Source organism: Carlito syrichta, unplaced genomic scaffold (genome assembly GCF_000164805.1).
Source record: "Carlito syrichta isolate Samal-C Ts95f unplaced genomic scaffold, Tarsius_syrichta-2.0.1 Scaffold304007, whole genome shotgun sequence".
Lineage (NCBI taxonomy): Eukaryota > Metazoa > Chordata > Mammalia > Primates > Tarsiidae > Carlito > Carlito syrichta.
Window position 1 is genome coordinate 156890 of NW_007248103.1, and position 12282 is coordinate 169171.

The 12282-nt window shown below is 38.1% G+C and overlaps 1 protein-coding gene across 1 annotated transcript; it reads right to left on the minus strand.

Moving 5' to 3' along the window:
* Positions 1-5123: 5123 nt before the first annotated feature.
* Positions 5124-6752, minus strand: DEFB128 (defensin beta 128). The gene is made up of 2 exons (XM_021713051.1): positions 6704-6752; positions 5124-5362 (listed from the first exon to the last, which is right to left on the minus strand). Exons 1-2 carry the CDS (start codon positions 6750-6752, stop codon positions 5124-5126), a joined length of 288 nt encoding a protein of 95 aa, XP_021568726.1.
* Positions 6753-12282: the final 5530 nt, after the last annotated feature.

Sequence of the window (12282 nt, forward strand, 5' to 3'; positions counted from 1 at the left end):
CAGCACTTTTGGGAGGCCATAGCAAGAGGATTGCCTGAGACCAGGAGTTCAAGACCAGCCTAGACAACATAGCAAGACCTCATCTCTACAATAAATCAAAAAATTAGCCAGGCATGGTAGCGCACGCCTGAAGGCTGCACTACCATGGAAAGCTGAGGCAGAAGGATCACTTGAGCCCAGCAGGCCGTGACTGTGGAGGCTGTGAGTATGCCATTGCAATTCAGCCTGGGCGACAGAGTGAGATTCTGACTCAAAAAAAAAAAATTCCCAGAATTAAGCCCCAAAACACTCCAAAAATGAGTGGGGAAGTATAATTCATCTGGAGAGTGAAACAACATAGTAATACAGTACACCATGCATGGTTTTATATATATTTTGCATCCTTGTTGGCTACAAATGCAGGCCTGTTCTAGTGGAGAGTTTAACTTCACTATAGCCTCATTTAGTTATTGCTACATAACACACTATCCCCAAACTGAGTGACTTAAAATAAGCATTTAATTTTTTCTTATGATTCTACAGGTAATCTGGGCTTTTTCTCCTGTCTTATCTGGACTCATTCCCATGTCTACAGTCATACTTGAGTAGGCATGAAACTAGTCTGATCTGAGCTGGCTTTCATGCATTTGGGGGTCAGATGACTACAGCCTGATCCAGGCTAGCCTCTGTTGGGACAGCGGGGCTCTTCCCCAACATATCGCTCATGTCATCCTAGCAGACTACGTTGGGCTTGAGCACGTGACTGAGGCAGGGATCCAGTAGAGCAGCCAAATGTGTGCAGACTTTTTGTGGCATAGGCTTGGAAATGGCACAATTTCATATGTGCTATATTCCTGCTTTTAATGCATCCAAAAGTGTATATATTTAGGATGTCCAATATGATATTTTGATATATGTATCCATCGTGAAGTGAATACTGTAGTCAGGCTAATTAAGTGAAGTATCAGGCACTTCACATAGTTACTGTTTTGTGTGTGTGTGGTAATAACACTTAAGATCTACTGTCATAACGAATTTCAGCTATATAATACCGCATTATTCCGTCCCCATGCTGTACATTAGATCTCTAAAACTTAATCATCTTAGAAGACTGAAACTTTGTACCTTTTCCCCACTTTCCTCCCAATCGCCACCCCTGGTAAGCCCCATGCTATTCTCTGCTTCTATGAATTTGGCTTCTCAAGATTCTACATATAAGTTATATCATGCAGTATTTTTTTTTTCTGTGTCTGACTTGTTTTACTTAGCATAATGTCTTCCAAGTTTACCCACATTGTCACAAATGACAGGATTTTTTTATGACTGAATAACATTCGATATGGAATACAACCGAAATGTTCATTGACAGACAAATAAAGAAACTGTGATTATACATATACAATATATATATTTGGAATTTTCAGATATACAATGTACAAGGCAGGGGCCAAAAATCGGGAATGATCTTTTGGAAGGCAGGCCCCTTGTAGTACACTCAGAATTTGTTCCTCTAGATCAAATGGTCAACCAACAAGTTTTTATCTGGAAGTTTTGAGAAGATTGTGTCACGATTTGTGAAAGAAACGTTCTGAGTTGTGGCAAACAGGTGACTGGTTCTGCCACCATGACAGCGTACCTGCCTACACTGTGCTAAGTGCTCAACAGTGTTGGACCAACAACGGCATGATCCTTGTGGCCCATCCTCCCTATTCACCCAATCTCACCCTGAGAGACCTATTTTTGCTTCTTCCGATGAAAAAAGTCCTTAGGGGAAAACGTTTTGCCCATGTGGAAGAGGTGAAACCAAAAAATGGCAGAAGCACTAAAAGGCATCCAAATTGATGAGTTCAGAAACTGTTTTGAGCAGTAGAAAAAAGTCTCGATACATATATTGCATCAAATGGAGAATACTTGGAAGGTGATTGAAGTTTAAACATGCAAGAATAGATAAACAATTTTTTATAAATAAATTCTGTGGTTTTGGGGGTCCCTACTCATATTGTCACTAACTGCAGTCACCATGTTGTACAATAGATCTCTTGAACTTATTCCTCTGGCCTATCTGAAATTTTGGCCAACACGTTTCTAATTTACCCACCCCCTGGTCTCTGGTAACTATCATTTTACCCTGTTTCCACTTGTTCTTACACTCCACACATAAGTGAGATCATGCAATATTTGTCTTTCTGTGCCCGGATTATTCATTTAACATAGAATTCTCCAGGTTCATCCATGTAGTTGCAAATGACAGAATTTTGCTACATTTTCTTTATTCATGTATCCATTAATGAATGCTTAAGCTGATTCTGTATGTGGATTATTGTGAATAATGCTGAAATGAGCATGAGAGTGTAGATATTTCTTTAACATCCATTTTTTTAGACATATACCCAGTAGAGGGATTGCTGGATCATATAGTAGTTCCAGTTTTCATTTTTTGAGGAACTTTCATACAGCTTTTTCATAATAGCAATACTAATTTATATTCCCACCAGCAGAGTACAAGGATTTCTCCAAATTCTTTCCAACACTTGTTATCTTTTGTAGCATACTTTGAAGTCAGGTAGTGTGATGCCTCCAGCTTTTTTTTTTTTTTTTTTTTTTGCCTCAAGATTTGCTTTGGCTATTTGAAGTCTTGTGTGCTTTTATCCTAATTGGAAATTGACCCAACTTGGATTTTTTTTTCTATTTCTGTAAAAAAACACAAAAGTCACTGGAATTTTGATAGGGATTGCACTGAATCTGTAAAACACTTTGGGTAGTACAGATCGTTTGACAATATTAGTGTTTCATTTTCATGAACATGGGATACAATTTCACTTGCCTCCTCTTCAATTGTTTTTACCAAAGTACATATCTATTACTTCATTGGTTAAACTTATTCCAAAGTATTTTCTGCAACTGGTTTAAAGGGAATCACCTTTCTGCTGAATTCATTTCATTCATCCTTGTTGAATTCAGATTGCTAGTATTTTGTTGAGGATTTTTGCATCTATGTCCTTCAGGGACATTGGCCTATAATTTTCTTTTGTTGCTTGTCCTTGACTGGCATTGTTGTCAGGGCTATGCTGACTCAGCATGATTTCAAAATTTCTGTGAGCCAGGGACTTCTGTGTGCAGTCCATTCTTGCCCCTCTCAAATGGGAGTGCTGTCATTATAACATTATGAAATAAGTATTACACAGTTAGATAGAAGGGATACGTTCTAGCAGTTGATAGCACAATAGGGTGACTCTAGTTAAAAACTATTTTGTATTTCAAAATAGCTAGAAGACTTGAAATGTTCCCAATACAAAGAAATGATAAGTGTTCAGGTGATAGATATCCTAAATAACCTGATTTGATAACTACGTGTTGCATCCGTGTATCAGAATATCACATGTATCCCCATAAATATACCAATTTAAAAGTTTTTAAAATAAATACATTAATTATATAATAAAACTAGAATATTACAATGTATAAAAGAAAAAATAGATGTGAACTAACCTCTCATAAGAAAATAAAACAATGTGATACCATCTACAGATAAGATTTTGAAGACTGCTCTAAATCTGATCCAAGAAAAATAAGGTTCCAATAATACTGCCTGTACCAAAAGGGTAAATAATGAAAACATGGGATTTCAATTTAGTTTTGTGCATAAAAATCAGGTGAGCAAATAAACATGCATCTAACAATGCTGACTGCACCAAGTTCTTCTATGGTGTGGGGGATACAAGGATTATACGTGAAACGTCAAAACAAAGATCTGACCCACCCAAAGTAGAATTCAAGGCTCAATTTCTCTCTCCCAACTCAGAAGATATGTCTTTGGTTGATCTGACACTAGGCCAGAAATGGTTCTTGTATCTAGTTTATTGTTATCTAATTTATTAGTGGTCTTACATAGAGGATGCATATGAATTATAGACAGTGGGATAGATGTATCTTCTTTGTCACAGTAACAGATCAGACCCTCCTTAAAAATGCCTCTAGTGACATTGTGATGAAAGACTAAAAATGAGAGGGGCTTGTGAAGTGTCACAATTTTTAAAAAGAGCTTTATATAAGCTTTGTTTTACAAACCCTTTCAGAATTAGTTCAAAAATAATCACACATTAGCTTTCATGATGCTGAACTCATGAATAAAAATTTCTAAAATTCTGCAAAGTCAAAAGTCATTGTTTTCTATGCACTTCTCCAGAATCCTCAAAAATCAAGCATTTGTATGCTCTTGAAAGTTTAATTTATCTATTTAAATATTTATCTCTCCATCCTCCCAGTGAAGAAAAATAATGAGTTGTTCATGGAGTAACAAGGCCCTTGGATTCCTTTAAGCCTTATGAGTAAATGTTATGCTTTGAATCAATCGACATCAATGGGTGTCACCAAAAAAGTTTTTTTCTGCTCATCCAGAGAACGTTTCCTGCCATCGTGACTCACTGCAATTTTATCTAACTCATGAGGCGCTTCTTAAATAGTCCTCTTCATTTATAAGGCTTTAAATGTCATACTGTTGAAACAAGTGGAACCTGTAATGCTTTCAAAGATCCTAAAAGATTTGTCTAAAAATTGTGCCAACTAAGATGTTCAAATTGCTACTAAAAAAGAAGATGGAGTATGAACATTAAATAGCTTCAAATGCTATTTTGGAATTACAGCTAGTTGTCATTACTGCCTATCAGATCTGTCCCCAAAAATGTTATGAAAATGTTTAAATAGTTTTCCTCCCTCTAATGAATTATTGGCTGTTAGCAAAAACCTCTGTATTCATGCACACACACATACAAAGCTGAGGCATTCAGATCTGCTTAGACATAAGAAATTTCATTCCAAAAAAGGAGAGATACTTGAAATTCTGAAAAATATTGTCTTGCATAGAAAATGAAGAGGCAAATTTCCACTTCTACCCAGTGTGTTCACTTAATCTCTATATCCCTGTCCTACTAGTATACCTGAAATATGACAATTATTCATTTATGCGTGATGTGTTTAAGAACTGAGTGACTAAATCAATGAATAAATGAAGGGAAAAGTACAGGACTTTATTTTGTGGGGAATCAAGTTCACAGAAGGAAGTAGATAAATCTCTTACTGCAGCCTGCTGAGTTAGGCAGCACTTTTGATTCAGAAAGGGTGGAGACCAGTAAGGCTTCGGCTATTTAGTGTTGGTCTGTCAAAATGGTGATGGTGGGTAAAACAATGTAGTCCATAAACTCACTCGAATTCTTGTTATAAGTTTTATCTGGCTGTTGGACTTCCACTTGTCTTTTGTTTTTGTCTCCATTAACACAGCATAATTTCCCATTTAGACATCCTACTTCATATATTTCTCCTAATTTGCATTTCTTCCTGCAGTATCCTGGTATGTCATTAAAGCAATTTTTGGGTCGTGCCCCACCTGTGCATAGGAAACAACATTGAACGAAGGTTAGTCATGAAGAAAGACAGAAGAGGGATTGGCAGTAGTGGGACACTGCCGGGGGAGAAGGGGGTGCATAACATCAATAAGGGTACCCACAATTTACCTGTATGATGACCACTTATGTACCTAACCCTGAATTGCACCCCACATCTTTAAAATAAAAATAAGAGAAAAATACAAATAAAATAAATAAAAATGTTAAAGGAACACCACAGGCAGGACTTCATAAATTAAGAGTGTAATTGGGTTTTACACTTGCTGATATGGGCAGCAGAAATCTCCCTTTGCCAAGATCTCATAGGTCTTATCAAATAAATGCTATTGAGAATGCTTATGCTTATTCAGCCTGTATGACTTCTTCATAACCTGTTTCCTCCTGTCTTTCACTCTCCTTATTACTCTTGATCTCAGGTAAGTGTGTTGCTCAGGGACCAAACTCAATTCCAAGAACAGCTGTCTCTCTAGAGATCCAAACTCTCACCTATTCAGAGTATTGCATTGAGATTCTAAATTTCTCGTTTCTACACAAAATTTGGACAAGCCCCAGAACAAAGATCTGAATTCTTGTCATAAGATTGATGTGGCTGTTGAACTTCTACATATCTTTTTTTTTCTTCAGTAACACAGCCTAATTTTCCACTTAGACATCCTAGCAGAGACATGTTCTCCCTACCCTACATTTTAAAATCACGCAACATTTTTGAAGGCTAACAAAGTATATTTGGGAACCACAAAAAGACAATATGCCTTCCTCCTAACAAGGGAGAAAAGAACTCTCACTGACAGGGTTCCTACCATGAACTTGGTGCTTCATATTTATAAACTCATGTAATCCTCACTTGAAAAAGAATCATCATGAAATATAGTCATTATACTCACTTGACAGATAAGAAATTTGAGATTAAAAGGGACTAACGTGCTCAATTCATACAACTAGTCCATAATGAAGACATACTTTAACCTCACATTGACATGACTTCAAAACATGAGCCGGTCTCTTTACTGTTGTAGTAGCCTGGAAATGCATTTGAAAAGGGAATGGCCAGATTCTTGGGTGAAACTGTGCTTAGCATTACAAAGAGAATTCTAGTTGGTGAGTTCATTGATACCTTTGAAGAGAACACCTGAAAGTACAGCCCCAACCTTATCTTATCTCCCTGGATGCACTCTTCTAAAGCACAGACACAAGTCAGGCACCCAGGAGAATGGGTACTTTTGATGATATTGGCCAGATATCAACAATCGTGAAAATCCTGTCCCCACTCTTATGAACCAGCAATACCTCCTAGGATTTTATGGAACATTTGGGTAAGTTACCTGTGGGTACCTCAAACAGCAGAATAATGAAAACCAGAAACAGCTTCATGTTTACAGACTCCCCGAGAGAAAGAGGCAGCAGAATTTCTTTGTCCGGTGGTCTGTGTACCACAGGTCTTGCAAGATGATCCAGAATTTTGAGCACTATCAGCATTCTGAGCCCTCATTTTAACCCACACAGAAAGACAGGACATCCAAGTCCACCCACCCTCACCTACATTTCCAAATATGGAGTTCACAGGCACAAAATGTACCCCATGTACCATCCATACGCCCCCCTCCTCAGGACGTGAGCTTCTGGAGAGTAGCAACTGTGATTTATCCCCCTGGGCTGTCAGACCATTTGGGTCAAGGCGGGTTGGTTCTATGCCCTGACAGTCCCACCTGTTCCTATTGTTCCAACGTCCCATACTACTAGTGCCATCCCTCACTCACAAAAGTAACCCAGTTCGGAAGACAAATTAAATCATTAGTCACAGTAGACACATAAACATATTCAGTAATGATTTTTAAGAGGTATGAAACAGCTAGGCTCGGTGGCTCAGCCTATCATCCCGCGCCTTTGGGAGGCTGAGGTGAGTGGATTGCCTGAGCCCGCGGGTTCGAGACCCACCTGGGCAGGCGAGACCTCATCCACATTTGTGAAAGTTTCCCTGGCCCCATTAAATGGATATGCAAACTCCCTTATTTGCACCACCACTGTATGTATCCATAGTGTTGCTGGTAGTCACATCACATCATGTTCCAATTGTTTGTTTGCCTACAGTAGTCTGCAGGCCCCTGAAGGGTAGGTCCCTGGTCTTATTTGATTTGAAGTTCTTAATTCACAGCTTAAACTCATGCTATAGGCTCAATATATAATTACTGAATGAATTATTGAAAACTACTGAACAAATTACTGCTAAATAAAATCCCCCAAAACAGTAATAAAGCTAGTTGAGACTTTCCTACAAGATGCTGTTTACCTCATTTGGCAATTTCAGGACCACAGAACCTTGAATTTATAGTAATTAGCATCCATCTAATCCAAATATCTTTTTGTGACAGTATTTGGAAGAATTTTGGAATTTGTGAAGGCTGTGTAAGTTGATCATAAAACTCATTCCACAGTCTAGGCTTGATGCCTCACACCTATAATCCCAGCAACTTAGGAGGCCAAGGCAGAAGGATTGCTTAAAGCCAGGAGTTCCAAACCAGACTGGGCCACATAGTGAGACTCTGTCTCTTAAAAAGAATGCAGCTGGGCATAGTGATGTGCACCTGTAGTCCCAGTTACTCAGGAGGCTGAAGCTGAAGGAACACTTAAACCCAGGAGTTCAAGGTTATAGTAAACAATAATTATGCCATTGCACTCCAACCTTGGCAACAGAGTAAGACCACATCTCAAAAATGAAATAAATAAAAATAAAACTTTTACCACAGCATAGAGTTTGGGTAAGGATTAGGCTAGGAATGAGTATTATGTAGAACCTACTACTCCTACCAGTAACCAGAGCCTTATCCCACTCAGTTAGTAACTACAGTGTCTTGTCATCCTTCGGTGACACAGAAAATAGAGACTGGTCAGGCTTGCAGAATCTCATCATATCATAGTTATCATATGAAGACTGCTAAGTCTATGGGTGCAGGAAATTTAGCCACTCAAAGATCGAATATATATTTATTAAGTTTTTAACAAAGATATTAACTTATCCCACCCCTCACGTGGTACGACCACTCTTTTATTCCAACTTTTTTTCTCCCTTGACCATAGCAACTCACATACCATGACAAACACCTGGGTTTTATTTTTAAATACGGAGGAACCAAACTACATATTGATTATACCCAGGAGGCAAATTGAATTAAGTTTGTCAAGCATGAAGTATCAAATGCTAATGATATGTCAAGATGAAGAATGAGAATTGATCAGTGGCCCACCAGAATCCTACCTGGTCTCAGCTCATTTCCCAATTCCATGACCTCTAACCATGTGCCTACTAGATGACAAATGCATTTTATATGCATTACTTACTTTTATCCTCACAAGGACACTATGAGGCAGAAATTAATACCTCTATTTTGTAAAATTGGAAAACTATAATTTAGGGAGTTGATAATATACCCAGTGTCACACAGCCAGTAAGGAATGAGCTGGAATCAATACAGGTCTGCATGAACCTAAAAGTAAAGTCCTTAGCCACTGATAAGCTGCTTCTCCAGCTGCCCCCTATGGATCAATCTTTGGAAGATTGCAGACAAAATATTTAAATACCAAATGCTGCTCTAGTCACAAAGCATATTGGCCATACATTTGGCTGGACATCCTCCCCACTCCCAGCCTTTGCATTTTATTTGCCACTTACAGCAGCGGTTCCCAACATTTTTGGCATCAGGAACCACTTTCATGGAAGACAATTTTTCCATGGACTGGGGATGGTTTGGGGATGATTCAAGCACATAACATTTATTGTGCCCATTATTTCTATTATTATTACATTGTAATATACAATGAAATAATTATACTACCCGCCTTTTCTTTTTTAAAAAAGAGGTGTGGATGAAAATAGTAAATAAAATAACAGTTGGGCCATGCACAGACTGAAATAAGTGTTGGATTCTGACTTAAAGTCTGCCACCAAATGCAACTGTACAACTGAAGCACATCAACTCACTTGCCACTCACTGATAGGATTTTGATATGAGTCTCCAAGCAATCGATTTATTATGGAGTCTGTGCGGTCAAAGCTCACTGCTAATGCTAACCTGTATTTACTGCCACTCCCTAGTGCGAGCATCACCGCCTCAGTTCCACCTCAGATCATCAGGCATTAGATTCTCATAAGGAGCATGTAACCTAAATCCCACATATGTACAGTTCACAATTTTGTTTGTGCTCCTATGAGAAGCTAATGACATCCCTGATTTGAAAGAAGACAGAGCCCAGGCAGTAATGTGAGCAATGGGGAGCAGCGGTGAATACAGATGAAGCTTCACTTGCTCACCCGCTTCTCACCTCCTGCTGTGCCGCCCAGTTCCCAACAGACCACAGACTGGTATCAGTCTATGGCCTGGGGGTGGGGAACTCTGACTTAGAGGGCAGCATGTATGAAGAAAATTCACATTTCTGATGTCTACAAATGACATTATTATACCCTGGAAGTAATTTCGATTGCCTGCTTTAATATAGTCTTAGATCTGTTTGTTCATCTGTGTCAATTCTTGAATGTTGGAGAGTCTCTGTGCAGTCTTGGGTTAGGCACAAAAAGCACAAAACCTCCTCATTTTTAATGCTCTTTGTGGCTAAGCAATAGAGTACCTCTTGTGTAGGCTGGAATGAAGGATGAGATGGTGCTTTTTAAAGATGGTCAGTTAAAATAAGTCACCTATCAACATTTGTTATTGCACCTCCCACGGTGATCCATACTAGTACAAATTGTTTTTCACATCTTATTTATAAATGGACTTTAAGTGTGTTCCATTTTGAGAATTCTCTGAACACTAATTAAGATGTTATCTTTCCAAACTGCTGGACAGGCTGAATCCAAGCAAGAAGTGAGACTGCCATTTCCCTTGTACAAAGACCGAGTGGGTAAGTCAAAGCAAGATTCTTTTGATGATCTTTGTTTATGAGTGAGAGAAATATAAGCTAACATTCTATGCTAGAAAAATGAGACACAAAGATAAACAACAAGAATGAAATAGAAAACATTCATAACTTCACCTCCCTGTTAACACGTTGCTGTTTAGCCTTCTAAATATGCTGCGCCAGAGTAATTTATTTTGACAACTGGGTAAGAGCTAAGATGAAGCAAAGAAAACTTGTTTGCTTTTTATCCACTTGGATTAAGATAAAGCCTGCCAGTTGACAGTCCCTGAAGACACACACACTCGTGGACACACAAAGTCTACACTCATCCCTCCAGCTCAAGAAAGACACCTGCTGACAAAACAGGCATGAAGCAATGCAGAGGAACTCCATATCAGCTATCCCTACTAAACTATCTTTATATATAAGTATATATCAACAGATAAGTTCAGAAAAGTGAACTCTACTTAAATGAACAACAAAAATACGTGGCCTCACATGAAATCAAACTAATACTGAGAAGAGAAGATAATTATTAAAAATTTTAAGTGACAGATCTGACTATATAAAATGCATAACATCTTCATAATAAAATGCATGCAGGAGAAAGTTCAAGCCAGTAAAAAATTAAAAGACAATCAGAGTAGAATACAGACATAGAATTGAACCTATGCATGGCAAAAATAGTGAAGGAAAGTCACATGAAGATAGAAGTAGAGGTCACACAGGCAACAGAAACAGTGTGGGAAATAAAAGCTGAGTTGACCAATGTAAGAAAGGTTCAATCTGAACTCCTGGAAATGAAGAAATTCTTTCCTGGAATTTCAAAGCACAAATGACAAACCTGGGCAGTAGAATTGACTGGGCAGAGGGAAGAACATCAGAAAATGAGGATAAAACTATTGAACGAACCCAGTCCAACAAAAACAAGGAGAAAAGACTCAAGAAGAAATGAGCAAAGCCCGCAAGACGTTTAGTATTATGTAAAGAGACCAAATCTATGGCTGATTGGCATTCCTGAGACAGAAGGAAAAACTGAGAACACCCTGGAACAAGCCTTCCAAGAGCTCATCCAACAAATGTCCCCTATCTCACTAGAGAGGTGACCATGTAGATGCAAGAGACCCAGGGAACTCCTGTGAGGTATTATATGAGAAGATCATCCCCAAGACAAAAATAATTCATCTCCACAAGGTAAACATGAAAGAAAAAATTCTAAAGACAGTGAGAGAGAAGGGACAGACCACCTACCGGGAAAAGCCCATTAGAATTGCAGAAGCCTCACAGCAGAAACTATGAATTCCATCTTTAACATTCTTAACGAAAAGCATTTCCAGCCAAGAATTTCCTACCCCACCAACTTTTGGGAATTGGAGGATAGAAGAGACAAAAAGATAAGGCTAGGATGATATATTAGATGCACACATTTTGGGAGGAAAAGGTCAGTGTTCACAACGTCAAGAATGCTCTAAAATTTATACAAAAATATCACATCTCCATAGAATAACAAAATAGAACAAATAGAAGACAAACACAAAATAAAACAAATCTTCTGCATAAAAAAATGATATGAAAAGAATTTGATTCTCTCCTCTCAACTGGCAAAACCATAGTGTTAAAATGTTACTGCTTAGAAAGACAAATATGCATGTTCTCACCTATAGGTGAGAGCCAAATAATGTGTATGCATGGAGATAGAGTGTGGAATGAAAGACAATGGATGCTCAGAAGGGTGAGGGATTTGGAGCGCATATTGATAATGAGAAACGACTTAGTGAATACAATGTACATTATTTGGGTGGTGGATACACTAAAAAGTTCTGACTTCACCACCACATACCTATGCAATAACAAAATTACACTTGTACCCTATAAATGTATACAAATTAAAAAATATAAAAACTGTTACTGTCTAGTGTTTTATCATTATCATAACGTATTAGGATAGCAATTTGACAGTATTTCTTCAAGTCAAGTTTGGTCTGAATATTTATCCTAGCAATATTCCATG

Coding starts and splice junctions, on each gene's coding strand:
- DEFB128 (XM_021713051.1), bottom strand. CDS start 6,752: ATGAAGCTGTTTCTGGTTTTCATTATTCTGCTGTTTGAGGTACCCACA. Junction 5,363..6,703: donor GCTGTTTGAGGTACCCACAG/GTAACTTACCCA, acceptor TCCTATGCACAG/GTGGGGCACGACCCAAAAAT.